The sequence below is a fragment of the Schistosoma haematobium genome, chromosome 2 (assembly GCF_000699445.3).
Source record: "Schistosoma haematobium chromosome 2, whole genome shotgun sequence".
NCBI classification, from domain to species: domain Eukaryota; kingdom Metazoa; phylum Platyhelminthes; class Trematoda; order Strigeidida; family Schistosomatidae; genus Schistosoma; species Schistosoma haematobium.
The window spans coordinates 9,319,752-9,338,721 of NC_067197.1; the positions used below are offsets into that span (position 1 = coordinate 9,319,752).

General features: G+C 33.4%; 1 protein-coding gene across 2 annotated transcripts in view; it reads right to left on the reverse strand.

Moving 5' to 3' along the window:
* Positions 1-18,790, reverse strand: part of IQSEC1_2 (IQ motif and S7 domain-containing protein 1) — a 49,720-nt gene extending 30,930 nt beyond the window's left edge. The window contains exons 1-5 of one of the 2 annotated variants that reach the window (XM_051214273.1): positions 16,948-18,790; positions 15,683-16,316; positions 13,810-13,964; positions 9,272-9,846; positions 6,968-7,138 (exon numbers count right to left, since the gene is read on the reverse strand). In XM_051214273.1, the coding sequence (XP_051067425.1) occupies positions 6,968-7,138; positions 9,272-9,846; positions 13,810-13,964; positions 15,683-16,316; positions 16,948-17,376 (1,964 nt within the window). In that variant the 5' untranslated portion in view covers positions 17,377-18,790. The remainder of the gene's footprint in view (positions 1-6,967; positions 7,139-9,271; positions 9,847-13,809; positions 13,965-15,682; positions 16,317-16,947) is intronic. The other variant, XM_051214274.1, reaches the window with a different exon arrangement.
* Positions 18,791-18,970: the final 180 nt, after the last annotated feature.

Consider the following 18,970-nt stretch of genomic DNA (forward strand, 5'->3'; position numbering starts at 1 on the left):
TGACTCATAGACTATTGTTATACGATTTGCTGTTCTTGAGTTATGCCCAGTCTATTAACTACAGTCTCCCACATTCACAGCCACTTCCGGCTAGATCTTGTACAAATGTTGTTTTCTGTTTTATGGTACGATGTGGTCTGTTTGGTTTTTATATAAACCCAGTATGTTTGAAATACATGGTTCATATCACGGAGGCTGAGATTGGTGTTCTCGACTTAACTGACTGGGCTAGACAGGAAGAAGGACCGATAAAGACTCTAGGCTGTTCGTACGAGTTTATGAGTCATTGGTCCGGTCGATAACTCACTGTTCTTTAATTGGCAGTTTTATTACGTTATGTATCAGTAGGACAAAAGATCGCAAGTAATAACAATTCCTTAAAAAATAGTTAAAATTATAGTTTGTGTTTAATAGTAAATTTTTTGTGTTTTGTTTATTACTAAGCTATTTCTATTAATTAACTTTACATTCGAAATTGAGATAAATTTTATTTGTGGTTTTTGACGGAGCCATGGGAAAAGACTTTGAATCAGGATTTTCATCAATGTCATGTTAGTCTGTTTATTTTCTGTTTAACGTCAATCTTACGTATAAAACAATGTGTGGACAAAAACTTTCATGATGTAAATATCAAGTAACATGGCTTTACATATTCTTTTAACTAATATGAAAGCTTTAAAGTCCCAGTTGACAACTTTCGTGATTTATTGTTGCCTATTTCTAGTGTGTTCTTAATAAAAGACATCTTAGGAAATAAAACCTTTTAAATATATTACAGATTATAGATGGATAGGAATTTCATTTCTAAAAAGGCTTTCTATCATGGAAATAATACGAAGAAAAGTGTTCTCTTAATAATAATAATAATAAGAGAATAAGGAAATTTTAACATATATTGACACAGATAATCTAGCTAATCAAAATCAGATAGCTGTTTGATGTTGCTTACTTTTCGCTAACTCTTCCAGTTATGCTAACCTATATTGAAAATTACTTTCATATTATAGACAATTTAAAGAAACAAATGCTAATTGAATTCCATATAATATTGATAAAGTTCTAATGAAAATTCATCATTTATGAAATCAATTAATTTCAAGTGGGGCAATAACTTGTCGATTAAATCGCATAAGAATTATGCGTTTTTTACGAAATAATTAGGATTAAAAATACCGAATAAATGGTTTAAGTGTATCATGTTAACCGTAAAATTGTTGCTGCCCAATCAATTTATTTCGATACATAAAAACATCCTTGTTTAAATTTTGTCCTGTAGGTAGACTGTATACGCCGGAAACACTGACAAACATTCTCTGTAAATATGTAACTAATTATTCTATGAAAATTCAGTTTGATGACGAGAAACAACAAAATCGGGTTGTGGATTTTGTAACTGAAGTACAACTATTGAGAAGCTAAGAAGTCCTATATAATAATATTGATTATTCTAAGGGTAGATTAGTTTTAACATTATGCAAGTAAAATCACTTTGATATTCTACTTACCAAGTAGAAATTCCCACTAATGAAATTGTTAAAATATTTATTCACGGTACTGAAGAGCACTACACACTAATGATTAAAATAAGTGATCACATTCTAGTAACATTGGACATTAGTTATAATTTATCTTACTATGACCCATCTACTCTTATTGCTTAGTATTCTTAGACACTAATTCACTTGAGAAGTCCCCAAATCAAACACGATTGGACAGGAACGTCACTATATTCCAAATAAAATGGTAGGATGAAAGTAGAAATCACAATAAGAGAAACGTTAGTATGTTTATAGTTTTTACATAAGTAGATTCTAGAGTCATCCTCAAGTATCCATTAGCGCTGATTGGATAAAAATAGCCAACCAGCATGCCCAGTCCATAAAGTCATCCATATTGGTAGATGCAAACTACTTGATTGGGGTCTGTGCGACTATCTTAAACAATGGTTGGAGACTCGGGGTGACATGGCTTAAAATCGATCACAATGGCGTAAGTGTACACATTCTTTGTTTTCCCCTAAACTGTGAGATTAAAATTACTTTGTATCTTTATTTCTACGAACTAACTCTTTCTCCCTGCATCATATCCTAATATGAAATGTTTTTTTACTACGATGGAAGTAACTATTTCTATGAATTTGTTGTGCATCGTGTTGTGCTAATGAGGTATGGAAACTTGGACTGATGCATAAATGTGCCAGGTTCTAAGTTGCAGCTGACTGAATCAACGTGCTCTAACACAATCCTGCACGGAACATGCCTTAATCCCATCTACATCCCGATAACAACACTAATAATCACTAGCAGTATAAATTTAGTCTTGGGACTAGATAATAACACTGACTATTTATTAAAATTTCAATTGTCAAATTACCTGAACTAATTCGCATTGGTCAATTTGTAATGATCAAATTATTTAGCATATTCCGGTTCCTTTAAAACGGTTTTTCATACACAGACTGCCTATGTGAAAGCTGGTTATATTACATGTGAATAAATACCACTTCAAAAACCATTTGCTGTTCTCAGATTATTCATTATTTCATTTATTGACCAACAAACCTAAAGTGAATGCAATAGAATCAAAGAACTCAGCTAATATCCCTTATATACTAACAGACAAAAATGTTTTGATATTTGGGTTTGTTGAAATTCCTCAGATGAAAATAGTGATGAGATTAAATGCGATTTTCCTCCCATAATTACAGAAAACGAAAGACAATTTAAAAGACAACAATTAAGGAATCATTAAATACAATTCTAGAAAAAGGTATGCAGGATTTACGCATTTTCATTGTATAACAACCTTACATGATGCTCAAAATTAAAGAAGTCCCTTAGAAAAGAAAAAAATAGAGATAAAAATGTCCCATCCATCAAAAACAACAAAATCATTCAATGCAACATAAACACTACATATTGAAAAGTAACAATTCCACTATGAGTAATAAACAAATGATAAAAATGGGGTAAAATAAGATAGTCAATGGATATTAGTGTATTACTCTTTGTTTTTCTTACCTATGAGAATTAATTAGTTGGGTCGGTAGTGTCCTTAAAATTGTATGGTTTCTGTTATATATATATATATATATATATATATATATATATATATATATATATATATATAAACACATTCAACTCAGTTTAAACTGACTTAAACGTTACTATTATTTTAGAGGTAAATAAAGGATGGAATCAAAAAGAGAATCAGTCGCCAACATTAAACGTTATCTTTTCAACAACAAAGAAAACCCAACTAGTAGTCCGACCAACCCCTAGCCTTCTATTCATTATACAGTATATATATATATATACATAAAGGTCAATAGGATACTTTGTGCTTTAGAAAATGAGAAAGAGAACAAAGAGGAGTAAGCGTAGAGAATTTTGTGATTAAAATTAAATAACCTAAGGATGAAAATGATAAAATAATCTCGATAGAACAATGAGAAGACGGAGTTTATATGAAAAATGTGGTGTATTTGCGCTATGCATTTCGAACGATCTGGTCACACATATACTTGTCAGATAAAATAATCAATAGTTGATTAAATCGACTAATTAAAAGAGCACACACATGGAATAAGCTTCCAAATGCCATGGTACGGCTAAGAGTAAAGAGATTCCGCTTTCCTTCTCGAAATACTTTTGTATAGCGATATACCCATTGCTTTTGCAAGGGAAGTCCTATTCAACGTATTTACGTGTCAAGTTGTATATAAAAATGAGAGGAAAAAAAATGAGAACCTGGCACTTAAAGCAGGTTGATAGATACGAGGAGTCCCTTTGACGAGGTTGGTAAGCTCTGATTTCAAACTAATGGTGTGAATGATGTCCGAAATCCTGAGAGACCGAATGGCACATGAATTCATCTCGATCACCGGGTACCACATGACAGCATCCACGAACATTGCTCTACTGTCTTGTAGATCAGAACTCAAGGTCGATGACTCTGGAAATGGCCCTTAAGAAAATAACTTTTTTCAGTTCGAGGGCTCAAATATTTATCCCAGCTAACATGCAAATATTTTTCCTGTGGCTCATACTATCTTTTGTTCCAGGTTTTATGTGAATTAAATATTAATAATTTTTCCCAATTATACTCGAAGATTTGAAATTGGCGTTCAAAAGGTAGTTACAAAATGATATTGCCAACAAAATTCTAGACAATTCTAGACGTATAATTTCGAGTAATCTATAAAGCTTAATAGAAGCAATGAACCAAATCAGACGGTCAGATGAATAGTTTGATTTAATACTTTCCGTTTTAGTAATATAACTGCGATTTAATCGAAACTGTAATTGCTGTTTACAGATTACTGATAATAAATCAGAAGTTTCGGTTATTATGTTTTTTGAGTGCCGTTAATTAATCATTATTAGATTGCACAGTAAAGTTTAGCTTAATATTTATACGCCAAAGGTAGTAGATGCTGATAAATGAACATTATAACACATCGTTTCTTACAGTCAATAACTATAACATATTGAAGTCAGTACTTAAAAGTTAAATTATACTTGAACAATATTGAGTATACTATAAATACCTTATTTTTGGATATGAAGGGTAATAAGACGTAAATATTAACAGATGTTGAGATGGTGGAGAAGATTTGTAGCTCAGGTGGATGATTTTGGTGTTTATTCAACTACAAAGTTTCAAGTGGATCACAAGTGTAAGTGTTAAATATCACTTCATGATACAACAATACAAGTGGATGGATTGAGAAAAGGATAATCTGTTAAACTGAGGTGTATAAAAATTTGCCAGCTACATTTTGATCATACTAACATGTAACTTGACAAACATACTCCTGTCTTTAAGAAAATACATATTATTAAATTCTAAGTCCTATACAACATCTATCAGTTTCTTAGTACAGATATATTATTCTTACATTACCAACTAAGATAACTACCCCGTACTTATAAAACTAATGACTATTACGGTGTATACTATGATAACAATTAAAAGTTTACTAATCATAAAATTTCATTTACAGTTCACTTACTTACTTACTTACTTACGCCTGTTACTCCTCGTGAAGGAGCATAGGCCGCTCACCAGCATTCTCCATCCAACCCTGTCCTGGGCAATCCTTTCTAGCTCCTTCCAGTTGTAATTCATCCTTTTCATATCTGCTTCTATTATCCGACGCAATGTGTTCTTTGGCCTTCCTCTTTTCCGCTTCCCTTCAGGATTCCAAGTTAGGGCTTGCCTCGTGATGCAGTTTGACGATTTGCGTAATGTATGTCCTATCCATTTCCATCGTCTTTTCCTAATTTCTTCTTCAGCTGGAAGTTGGTTTGTTCTCTCCCACAGAAGGCTGTTGCTGATGGTATCCGGCCAATGGATGTTGAGTATCTTGCGAAGACAGCTATTTATAAATACTTGTACTTTCTTGATTGTGGTTGTTGTAGTTCTCCAAGTTTCAGCTCCATACAGTAGAACTGCCTTGACGTTCGTATTGAAGATTCTCACTTTGATATTGGTTGAAAGTTGTTTTGAGTTCCATATGTTCTTCAATTGTAGGAATGCGACCCTTGCTTTGCCGATCCTCGCCTTTACGTCTGCATCGGATCCTCCTTGTTTATCGATGATGCTTCCCAGGTATGTGAAGGACTCTACATCTTCCAGAGTTTCGCCATCAAGTGTGATTGGATTGCTGTTTTCCGCTTTGAATTTGAGGACCTTAGTTTTCCCTTTGTGTATGCTGAGGCCTACTGATGCAGAGACTGCTGCTACACTGGCTGTCTTCATCTGCATCTGTTCATGTGTACGTGATAGGAGGGCTAGGTCATCTGCGAAGTCCAAATCGTCTAATTGGTTCTGAGCTGTCCATTGTATTCCGTGTTCACTTACTTTAAAAAAATATTTTTATTGCTTTTCTAATCATACAAGTAAGCTGGTCCTTATTATATAATTATTTTCAGAATATATATATATATATATATATATATATATATATATATATATCAACTGACACATATCCACGTAGTAGATAATTTGAAAAGAATCCAGAAGTGTTTTTAAAATTTGGGACGAATTTTTATCAAATTACTCGAAGACGAAAGGTGTCAACTGCCAAAGGTTCTATAAGCTATTGATCATATCTGTGTTAATGCCTGGTAAATAGGTTATTTATTACTCAGTTAAGTTGATTGAAATTACGTAATAAACCTATCAGTTATATCTAGTTTTGTTTTGTCGAAACACTGTCTACCTAAGCTACAGTTTAGCTACCTGATTACAATCTAACACCAAAAATCAATAAAACTATCAGGAGTTCAGGAGACTTGTAAAACCAATTCTACAAATTTACTTCAAAAAGTATCAACTAATGAGGGATACGAATCCGATCACTTGTTTGGCATTCAAAAAATAAAACAAAAGGCTAATAGTAATAACGAAATGTTCGTCTATTTAATCAATCAGTCAGTCATAAGCAACGTGAAATCATATATCAGCATAGTTGGATGAATGCATCGAGAAGAATGTTACAGTGATGTAAGTATTAACGCTGTCAATAGTAGTAGAATAGACAAAGTATAGATTCTATGAATCGAGAAGAAAGAATGAATCCATGAGAAATAAAGTAAGACATGATTTTAAGGCTCAGTATCTAAAGGAAGTCAAATAGTAAGTACCAGTACAGTACCAGCCATGTCACTCCAATTATAAGTTGCGATAATTGCACTACAGCCATTATATTCAATAGTGACAAAATACCGTGTTTAGTAGAACACTACAAATGCATTCTCCCTTACTAGTTTTTAACTTCTAGTACATAAGCTGACTAGTCAAGGTCATTCTAATTAAATTTTCTTGAATAAAACTGACCAAGAATTTATTGGTAAATAAGAGTTGTTAATGAAGTGCTAATTTTTGATTAAATTATTTAACCACTAGCTCTTTTAATGTTTGAGTACAATAAAAACTTGGCATCAAAATTTGAAGAACTTACATTGTAACTTCCGTTGGGTTGATCTCATCTGTAGGAGGTAGACCAAGAAATGCTCCAATTTTCGAACGACATAAGTCAGCATTATTTTGAATAAATTTGGAAATTTGTTTACTAGAAGACAAGTTTAAGAAATTATGTCTTGCCAAATATTTTAGACCTCTCAGTGGATTTCTACAGAAAGAAATAACATGCATATATATAACGTGAAATTAATCTGTGAAACAGTTTGGAAAAGACTCTCTAAATTTAGAACAAAAAACATTATAATTTCACGACTTAAATAATTCATTGTTTGCAACCAAACATTAACACAACTACATTTGAGAGGTATAAATGAATGATTAACGATCAAGACTGCAGAAAAGTCAATGTTGAAGTCAGCCAAAAAACAAAATAGCCTGAGTTCATATTATGTACGTCGAAAGAGACCATAACAAAAACCGATAAGCGATACGTCTATCAAAGTTAACACCTTTCCTTGCAGACACAAAATCTATGCTCTTTGGCACGACGCCTTACGTAGATATGAGTGGAAGATATACTATAATCTTACGCTAGAAGGCTTCTAGAGTAGTCAAATATTTATCAGAGACCAGTAAAACAGTTTAGCACCGATGTAATCAACCGATGAAGGGCTCAAATAGTCGAAAAATAATTTAATGAAAGAACTATGAAACGGAAACCGAGTTTAAATCGTTTGGATTTTAATGATTAGATAACTGATTTTTAAAATTGTTATACTTAAGAGTAGATGACCAACCTTCAATGAGTTAAACGAGTTAGTCATTATTTGGTAAGTAATGTCTGCTGTTTTAAATTTTATTTGAATTACAGAAGTCCACAGCAACTCAAGTGCATATTATTGTAAACGAGGCGTATAATCATATGTCAGTGAAAAATAGATTTACGTTTTGGAGGAAATTTCAAACAGCTTATTTTTTAATAAGGCTAAATGACATGTTTATGACAGTAATGGTAACGAAAACGATATGGAACATTTTTTACAAATTATCTCAAAAGTATGATGGCTTATCATACGGATGCAATATAAGTAAATTACACCAACCATTCCCTTTACCAGATGTTTTGATAGATTACTAATGAATTAGATTTTTATACACAATCAAGCCCCCGAATGTCCTGGTACGGCCGAGAGTGGGGAGAGTTCTCTCTCCCTCTCGGAATGCCCTCACATGACCACGCGTATATAGCCTCTGCCAGGTAAGTCCTACTCACTGCCTTCTCGTGGCGGGGGTGTTGTTTACAAAAATGAGAGGACGAAAAGCGAATGTCCGGCGCTTTAACCGGATTCCAAACTGATGGTCCACATGGGCTCCAGTATCCTGAAGGAACAAATGGCGTATGAACCTATTGTTAGTCACCAGCTACCATGGGACTGCATCTCCTTACGATGCCCCACTGCCTTGTGGATCAGGCTTTCAGGTCGAAGGCTCGAGGAGTGGCCCCCTAAGAAAAACACCTGCTTCGGTTTGGGCACCCGGGCAGTATCACAGCCCTCACACATATCGAATGAGATTTGTGTGGCGCATATATATTTGGTGCCTCCTTGTGCCAATATCTATGTGTTAAAATAAATAAATAAATAATAACACAATCAAGCATCTATTCATCCCTTTGGAAAAAAACATTTACGAAGAAAACTGCACTATCGATTAATTGAAATAGTAATATGATGTTTTACAGAGCATATCAATTGTGACCAGAGTGGAAGTCTAAGACGCCTGATTTGTCCTATATAGGGCTCGTTAGTTAGATATACCTGCCTTTTAATGTTGACATCTTTGTTGGTGTAGGCACATCCAATGAGGAGGATAACGTATAGGTATCTGAAATTTAAGATCGTGAGTTAGAGTTACAGTGTGAATATCAACATTGGGATGAACGTAGTTCTAGCTGATGAGTTACAAAGGGAAAAAAACGCGCGCCCTGGATTTTACTTCAAACCAAAATCTATCTATTCTGTTAAACTTGTAACAAAATGGTTCTACTGAGGTAATTCGCACAGCATAAGCATAAGTCAACAAAGACTAATCAAATTTCAGTCTTTGATATCAGCTGCCATCTAATTCCAATCCTTACTACTAATAATATCAGTATGACGAATGAAACAGAAGGTTCAGAATTCTAATGAATGCTAATCAACTGCACATCCAAATTAAAAGTTTCTTGTCTCTACAATCATTGACAAATTCAGAATTTTGTTTCCATCTGGATTGAAATTAAAATTATTGGAACACAGTTTGTTAATGAGTTTGTACCAAATTATTATTCTTATGAACTTACCTATTAAATAAATTTACGCCTACAGCATAAATATGTTTACGACAATTGAAACAACTATCAGGTTTAAACAACTGAATAATAGAATTTAGAAAACAATCATGTTTCACAAAATACCAAGAATTATTCACATCATGATAACATTTAACCATATCATCTATAAATGTATAACAACAAGGCTGGGATAAATAAAATTGCCAATTTAGTGTACAGGCCGTACAAATATCTTGTTGTTTAATTGAATCATTTAAAAGTAGACAGGAATTTAGTACTCTGTCATGATTATTATCATTCTTGGTAGTAGTAGTAGTAGTAGTAGTAGTATTTTCATATTGATCTTTATTAATTAAATGTTTTCCTTTTCTCCCTACTTCATCATCATCTTTTTCTTCTCTTTTGCTACAACCACCTTCTTTGGATTTAGTTATTTGGATTGATTTTGAATAGTTTTGTTCTTCAACGAGGTGAATTTTATCCTTAATCATTGATTGTAATGTATTCGATTTACGTTTCCATATAGGTGATAAAGATGAATTAGGATTTTGTTTAATCTGTTTATTTTCACTTGGGAAATATGACTAAAATATTTAAAGGAAGAAAATAATAATAAAAATGGTTACTTATTAGTTTTACTTATCCCCATTTATTTATGTTATCGAAAATAGGTTTTAAAGTTCAATGCAGTTTTCCTCGAAAAAAATGATATCATTAGTTAGAGCATGATTTAAAATTAGCTGTTGAATGGGAATATTTGTAAGTGCTTCATTACCGTTTTCATTGAGTATACTTAGTAAACTTCCTTTTTTAGTTACATATGATACATCGATTTTATTAAAAGCTTATATTATGAGTACAACTAAATCTGTCGAATCGAACACTCTGTGAATTAGTCAAGCATATATTTGATGAAAAACTTGACTAATTTTTGTTGTTTTTCCTTTCTTTGTGTTTTTATTTTCCTTCTTTAGCTGTAGATTATTATAAGTATCACGAAAAACAAAGCACAGAGCCGTCTTCGCTACATCATTCATATGTAAACAGGATTTGTCTGCTCTCCTATCAAGAAAATACTCGTTCTTAACCGCTGCATCCTACACAATATTTATAATTTCAAGACGCAAATGACATTGTAATTATGCCATTTACCTAATGCGCTTATGTCAATCTTACACTACTTACTAAAGATAACTCTGAACTTAAAAAACTGATAATTATTACTGGAGTTCTGATAACAACTCAGTACTCAAAAATTTTATCATCTATGATCATGTATTCCTTCTGCTTTACATGATTAAAATGTTTGAGACAAATGTTCAATTGAAATAAAATATGAATCACGCTTTTTCAAATAGTGTATCCTTGTTTTTTGGCATTACATTCTTTTTCGTATTGATTTAATCATGCCTGGGAATAGGTGTGAATTTTGTAACTATTTTTAAAGTGTATAATAATTACCGTTACTATTATCAATAAATTTTTATCATGTTCGTTTTGAATATTTTGTAGATACTACTAATATTACTATTTATACTACTCTAGAGTTTATCGTGATAATTTCAACTTATTATACTGATTTATTCATGGCAATATGAACTGATGCATGTGTATACTGTATGTACATGTGACTGATTGAATGACTAAATGAAATCATAATCTAGTCTGAAATCGAATACAAATATACTAGACCAATGATGGAAAATTAAGATTTCGCAGGTCTAATAATGATTGGAACTCTCTTCCTGTTATGACCTTGAAGTTGAGGGTTCAAAACTTTTCTCCACCCCGTCGCCAATTGTTATGACCTTGGATGTCTGACTTTTCGATCACACGACTTATCTACCAATCCGAATACGACTTATACGAATCTTCACACTAGGCCAACCAATGACGTTCAACCGGTGTGGGCAGTTTAGCGTCCTTATTGGTCCTATGTCCTACGAGCCCTTCCACTTGAGTCCAGAACACAATACCAGCTTCCGAATCAGAGCAGATCAGACCAGATCATTTATTTCAGACATACTTGGTTTATATATCAATCAGACAAACCGCAACGTACCATAAAATAGGAAATAATATTGTACACAAATAAGCCCAAAAAGTGGCTGTGAATGAGGGAGGCAGTAGTTAATAAACTGAACATAACTTAAGGACCGTAAATCGTACAATAATAAATTATAGATCAAAATAAAGCTTATTATAAAAGGAATATAAATATCCATAGTGTAATTGTTGAGTAGTTATACAATAAGAATATTTATAGAATATTAGTCCATGAATAGTCCTTGGAATTTACCTGTAGTTTAATCTTCACCGGATATAACACCTCCCCTTTTTTTTTTTGAAAATTCCAACTTTAGATTCTGATTAAAAAAAAGAATCATATGTGACTTTAAATTCCTCAACATTCTCCTCCTCCTCGAAATAATGTTGGGTCCTTATGGCTCCAAAATACAACTAGTAGGACTTTATTTAAACCATGTTTCTCGTATTGACTGGAGAAGCCACTAAAAATGACTAGATGATGATGAACGACCTTTGACCTGAGTTCATTATTTTCAAATTCATTATGAATCTCGTTAGCAGATAACGAGTCATTAAGAAAGTCAACGTCTAACAGAATTAAATTAGATTTTTGGCCATCATTCGACTCAGCTGACATATTTCCCTCATTGTTATAAGAAGTTTCATCAAAATCATATGCATTATTCTGAGAATCAATATCTGGCACACTGTCATTAGAAATGGGATAGGTTGACTCAATATAAAATTCTGTCTTCCGGTGATTTTGAGTAACATCTGGTACAATTTGGTTCATCGTGTTGCTCCAGTTATTTTCTGAATACGAGTCACCATAGCTTTCTCGACTAATAGCACGTGGACCACAATTTTGTTCTAGCTGGAGTTTATTTTCAGAGCTGGACAGAACCAGTAGCGTTTCATTTAATTCTGGACTCTGGGCTTCATCTACAGGATCTGGCTCCTGATCACCTGGTATTTCCACAACTTCATGTGCATTTAGCACAATATTTTCTTGCTCTGAGCTGGACACGTTACCAATATTACGTTTTGATTCAGGTATAAAAGGATTTGAATCCTCCGCAGGATATGCTTCTGAAATGTCCATTACTGCACCATTATCTGCATCATGAATAGATTTCTTATTTTCTGCTTGAATGCAAAGTCTGCCCAAAACTGTTTCAAATAGCTGTTGTTGGAAGGCCAACATCTTCTGCTGGTGCTGTAATATTAACCGCAACTCTTCGAAAGAAATCGACATTTTTTTTTTTTTGCCAATAATATTAGCTCCAGAAATCACCGGCAATTATACAGCTAATTTATTTCCAAAATCTGAGTCACCACTTGTATTATTATTATTTATTTGTTGCCAAAATCCCCGTCGCCAATTGTTATGACCTTGCGTCTCCCAATTATTTTGTTTTTGCCAAAATCCCCGTCGCCAATTGTTATGACCTTGAAGTTGAGGGTTCAAAACTTTTCTCCACCCCGTCGCCAATTGTTATGACCTTGGATGTCTGACTTTTCGATCACACGACTTATCTACCAATCCGAATACGACTTATACGAATCTTCACACTAGGCCAACCAATGACGTTCAACCGGTGTGGGCAGTTTAGCGTCCTTATTGGTCCTATGTCCTACGAGCCCTTCCACTTGAGTCCAGAACACAATACCAGCTTCCGAATCAGAGCAGATCAGACCAGATCATTTATTTCAGACATACTTGGTTTATATATCAATCAGACAAACCGCAACGTACCATAAAATAGGAAATAATATTGTACACAAATAAGCCCAAAAAGTGGCTGTGAATGAGGGAGGCAGTAGTTAATAAACTGAACATAACTTAAGGACCGTAAATCGTACAATAATAAATTATAGATCAAAATAAAGCTTATTATAAAAGGAATATAAATATCCATAGTGTAATTGTTGAGTAGTTATACAATAAGAATATTTATAGAATATTAGTCCATGAATAGTCCTTGGAATTTACCTGTAGTTTAATCTTCACCGGATATAACACTTCCTAATCAGAAATATTATTAAGCGTAGATTTCAATATCAAAAACATGTCAAGTAATCTGTAACCAATTCCTAAAATTAAAGTCTACGCATATTTAGCAAGAATGATATTGACTAATTTCTCGTTAGACTAAGTTACAAAAATCCTGGGAGTAAAGTATGAAAACATTGACCTAACTATCACTATGTTCATAAATTAGAGGTCACTGAACATATACTCAATGTATGAGGAAAACAACTGTTTTAATCCAAAGATTGTTTCTATCGTTAGCTAAATTTTATCGAATGTCTACAAAAAACTGAGCATAGTTGGTTTGCAAACCAACACTTTATTGTTGCTCCTGTTACTAATAGCAATCTATTGATTACCATAAGGCAAGTCTTATCAAATGTACCGTAAGAGAATTACAGTAAATTGATGTGAGGATAATATAGAGCCGTAATGAAATAGATTGATGCTCAGTTAAAGACAATGTGTATCACGTTTATGTACTTACCTTTAAGAGAGTTTTAGATTCTCCCGTATATGAATGCAATCGGATAGTTGTTCCACGAATTCTTCCTTCTACCATTTTACTGCTTGAACTTTTGGAGCATGTACACTTTGTAAGGTCAGTTTCACAACGTACTAAATTGGTTGTATTTAAAATATCTTGAATGTAACAAATTTATTCATTAAAAAATTAATACAAAACAAAACATGTATTAAAAAGGTGATATTTTCAAACAGAGAGCAAAATGGTATAATGCAACTAGTGATTTCAAAATATTAAGTGTGATGTTAGTTGAACATTAACGTCGTTATCAGTCAGTTCTGAAGTTACGCGTTTCTTACCTATTCTATCTTTGATCAGTTATGTTTAAATTATTGGTTAAGTGTACAACAGAACATATGACATTTAGAGAACTATGGAAATGTTTCATCTCTATTCATTAGTGAGTTGTAGCTAAGAGTAAATACGAATTGCAACTCTTTAGCAAAGAAAACGTATTAAGTCAGTATAAAAATAAGATGCTAAAAAACTGACTATTGGTAACAAAAATGAAATAAGTTATGAACAAATTAATTAACTTATTAAGTACTTGGGGATTACCCGCACTCTTAGTGTAAGGGCTAATGATATAACTCGGTTGCTCAAACCCAAGTAGGTGGAACAAGATTGAAACCTGAATTTTAGTGGCTGAATGACGAATACCGTAAGCACTAGGCCACCGCTCCGTGTGGTAACATATAACTATGAAAGGGTTTCATTTCGTAGGCCGAAAAGTATTTACACAATTTCTAAATCATAGGAATTCTTAACCTGCTATCAGCCAATACAGCATTGTGCTTCTTATCAACACATCGACAATACAGTACAGCTCATGTTAACAGTTATAAGAGATTTTTGATTAAGTTAAAGTAATAAAAAGTAAGAGTTCTTCAGCGTACTTTATTTAACTAAAAATCATAAATGCTATACAGGAAAACAAACTAAATATCTCGAGGTCTTGAAAAAACTACTTCAGAGAATATTGGGAATGGTAATACAGAAGTTCTGAGGTTGCTTGAGTGATTCACACCCTTATTAAAATGAGTCAACGGGATAAGGATAGAGTTTTTCTACCACCTTAACTTCCCTGATAAACTGCTGAACTATATCGCTAATGGATATTAGACCCATATCATTGTTGTGCAGCATTTAATGGAATAAAAATGAATATGGGTATGATACAGCAGTTGTCAAAATGATTCAAACACTTATTTCCAACTTCATTTACTGCCATTTTTCTGATTACTTGATTCTCAATCAATCAATTCGTGAAAGTTTAATGGTTTTTTAATAGCTAATCAGAGTTTGATTTATTCAAATATCCCAAACGGTTGACGAAAACTCTTCAGAATCATTTCATATATGATGCAAATACTCGGAATATACTATAATGAGTTCGTTCCAAACAAAGATATTATGATATTCACTTGGTATTGTTTACTTGAATCTTCCCATTGATGTTTAGGACTGAAATTGATCAGTCTGTTGTTGGCATATGAACATACTATGCTTATTACCTCGATATTTTCTTAATTCACAACCATTATAAGCAAAGATGGATAGTGGCTAGCAAGTAAGCAAGTAGCTATTAGGACTCAGTAGCTAAGTGGATAAAGCGATGGCGTTTGAGGTGAACGGTACTGGGTTTGAGTCCCAGAGTGAATATCAACTCTGAGATGCAGGTATATCCGGCTGACGAGTCTCAAATAGGACGGAACGAGCGCCCTGGATCCCACTGCTAGCCTCTATCCATCTTTCCTTATAAAGATATTGTGAAAGATGAAAAAAATAAGTAAAACCCACTTCATTTTTTATTAAACGAAATTAGATATCTTACTATTTCCGTTCCTTTGTGTAAGTGCAATCATAGTTTGTGATTGAGGGGCGTGACTTGGAACTGGTGGAGGTGTCGAAGAGAGACTAGTTTTACACTCAGGAACCAATCCTTTATGAGGGAGCAGAAGATAGTTAGGGGAATAATTTACAGAATTGCTTGAATGTGAACTTAAGCCAGAATCTCTCGCGGATGCACCGATTTGCCCGAAATGCAGAGAATTTAAGTGGTGCTTGTTAGATTCATCAGAGAATGGCTCTAAGCGTTTATCCGGCTGAATATATTCCTCCTCGTTACCAATCACAGCCGTATAAGAAAGACTACTGGTACCGCTACTGCCGCTTACTTCTAAATCACGATCAAGATGGATTGCTGGAAGAGATTTTCTTGAAGCGTTCAAAAATGTTTTTGATATTTTTGATCCAGAGACATCAAACTCAGTGTTGAAATCATATAAAATGTTATTTGTTGCAATTATTCTGTTTTCATTTAATGTAGCTGGATGCAAGGTTTGGGTATGAAGTCGATTTACATTTATGAGAGCCATCGCTGGAGGGACTGAGTCGGAATCATCGCTATACCAGACTGACGAACTTGATTTAAACGACTGGTTTCCTTTGCGCTTGAATTTGTTACCCTTAAAGAGTAAAAAGAAAAGACTATGGAACATTGCAACGATGTGAATTATAATTTTTAAGCCAATTCATTCACAAGATGAACCAAAACTTTGTATTATAGTAACTAGTAACCATAACCCATCTAATAATTTTCATGACTAGCTTTTTCTCAGTATACAAAGACGCAGTAGTCGTAACTGTTTATCACTAAACTGTGCGTTTCCCTTCTTTTCGTAAAATGTTTTGTTTAAAATACCTAATTCACCAACCAAATTATGTAAAACATTCGTATCAAATAACATTACTTAAAGTAATTTTATGCTGTTTGTATCTCATGAGAAATCTTGAAGGACAATGAATTAATTTAAGCTCATCAATCTTATGGTTTTTGTCTTGTTTAAAGTTATAAACGGAAGCAGATGTAAGAAGCAATTCTGTTGAAACCAGTTGCTGACTATATATATAATATTCCAAGTCCGGTTACAAAATACTCCTGCAAGGCTCGTCTTTTTGTTTGATATTTTACCTGAAGTCTAGAGAACATCACATTTTCTGGACGCTAAAACTAAGACATCCGGCCAGATGCATATAAGTGAGGCACGATAAGTGTGAAAAATATCATCGACAATTTATATTCTATCTAATGCCTACCTGTTGGAAGTCCTTTTGAGTGACATTCAAATCGTCTTTTTCTTCGGAGTACATACTTGATCGTAGTTTATCATCAGAAGAACAAGGAACACAACCAGGACACATTTTGTTAGATAATTTGTCCAATTTTAAATAATTGATTACGGAATGAGATAGATAAAAGGGATGCTCCGATTTACAGTTTTTCTCTTCAGACCGACTTCGTAGTCTAGATGTAACATAAAGATCACGCGAATAAGATGTGCTCTCTGAAGTAGTAGAAAAAGAACTTGGAGTACTTGTGTAGCATTTGCATTGATCCAACATAGAGTCTGGGTTTTCCAAAGATTCATCACACCATAGGCTAGTTGGATCCCCAGCCTTGTTATACTGACCAAATAAACTGGTTTGGATAACACTGGAGTCCGCAGAGTGTAAAGTGGAATTCATAGCATCTTTATGTTCTGAATAAGACTATGGGTAATTAATGACAAACATCTATAACAGAAAAAATATTAAATATTCAAAAGACATTCTCTATGTTAAAAAAGACCAGAAATGACTACACAATTTATAAGGGTGGCTTATTACTATTAAAGATCATATGAATAGTACTATAATAAGTGCATATCTAAATCCCGAGATGAACATTGGTTTAATTTTATGTCGTTCATCTGAAAATCATCCTATATCAAATATGATCACGAAATGCTCCGGAAAGTCCCCGAACTTTTTATGAACTTTTGTCATGCATACCATCGCTATGAAGATGATAAGTCAGCTAGTAAATAATTAAGCTTTCCCTGATATTGTTGCTTTTAACCTTATCCAAATTATCAAGGTTAATCAGTACCATTAGAAGCCATATAAACTGGTGATAAAGTTGTTTGCATATGGCACAAGTTTTTTTCGATTATTACCATTTTTCACAAAATGTGTCACTAGAGATTAATCCAATCCCGGAAATTTTAAATCGAAAATTAAAGTTTACCATATTCGTATAACAACCAATAATAATTTTTCGGCTAAACGCACCGTGGCCCCTTGGTGAAATAAGTGTAATATCCAGCTATAAGTGAGACGATCAACACATGGCCTACATTTGAAATTTAGTACTTTGAAATTTTTTTTGACGATTTCATATCGCTGTGTTCATGCAGTATGACAACTTGAACTGATGTACACGCGCACCACGTCCTAAGTTGCATTTGACTGACTGAATGAACCAACTTTTCGCCACTTTTTCTGAACCCTGTTACATGACTCGACTAAATCAAAAAACCAACGTGAGTCTGGAGATTATCAGTATGAAAACTGCAAAAAAACTATGCACTTCCTAATAAACCAGTATCATAATAATAAAATCACTGCCATTGTGGATTATTTCCATAGTTAAGCATTTGTTTTAGTCCACATATAAATTGATTTATCTTATTTACTTTATGATAATAGCTTCTAGACCTTTTTCTACGTTTCCATGAAGCGTTATTTCTTTAGAGGATTAACTAGTCTGTCATGTTCTAGCGAACACGGTTTATCTGTTAAGAGGAATATCAACTGAAAAGTCGTTGTATTTATGGTGTTGAATAATAAAAGATGAAGAGTGATCATATCGTCAACCTTTAGGTTCATAGTTATTGGCTGTCTCGACTTATGTTTGTATGAAGTGAAACCATCCTTCGTAAATTAATAAATTAATTCCCTTTCTCAAGACAAAGTTTCAAAAAACAGACATTCGATTGCGAAGCAAAACTACGAAAACAGTGAGTTTAGAAGGGAAACGCGTAATACATATGTATTATCCCGAAAAAAGTCATAGTAATCCAGATAGGGCGACAACTTAAAAATTATTGAAACGGAACGCTCTGACTTTGATGTTCAATGTCTGATTATTCGGAATACCAACCGAGCAACTTATTTTATATTAGTGTCTCAGTGTAATTTGAAAGTTTAAGATTTATGCGAAAATCGAGTAAAGCTTATTCAACTGCTTGTTTACAATGTTCGCCGAATATTCTGAGGAGATTTTTAAATTATGATTAAT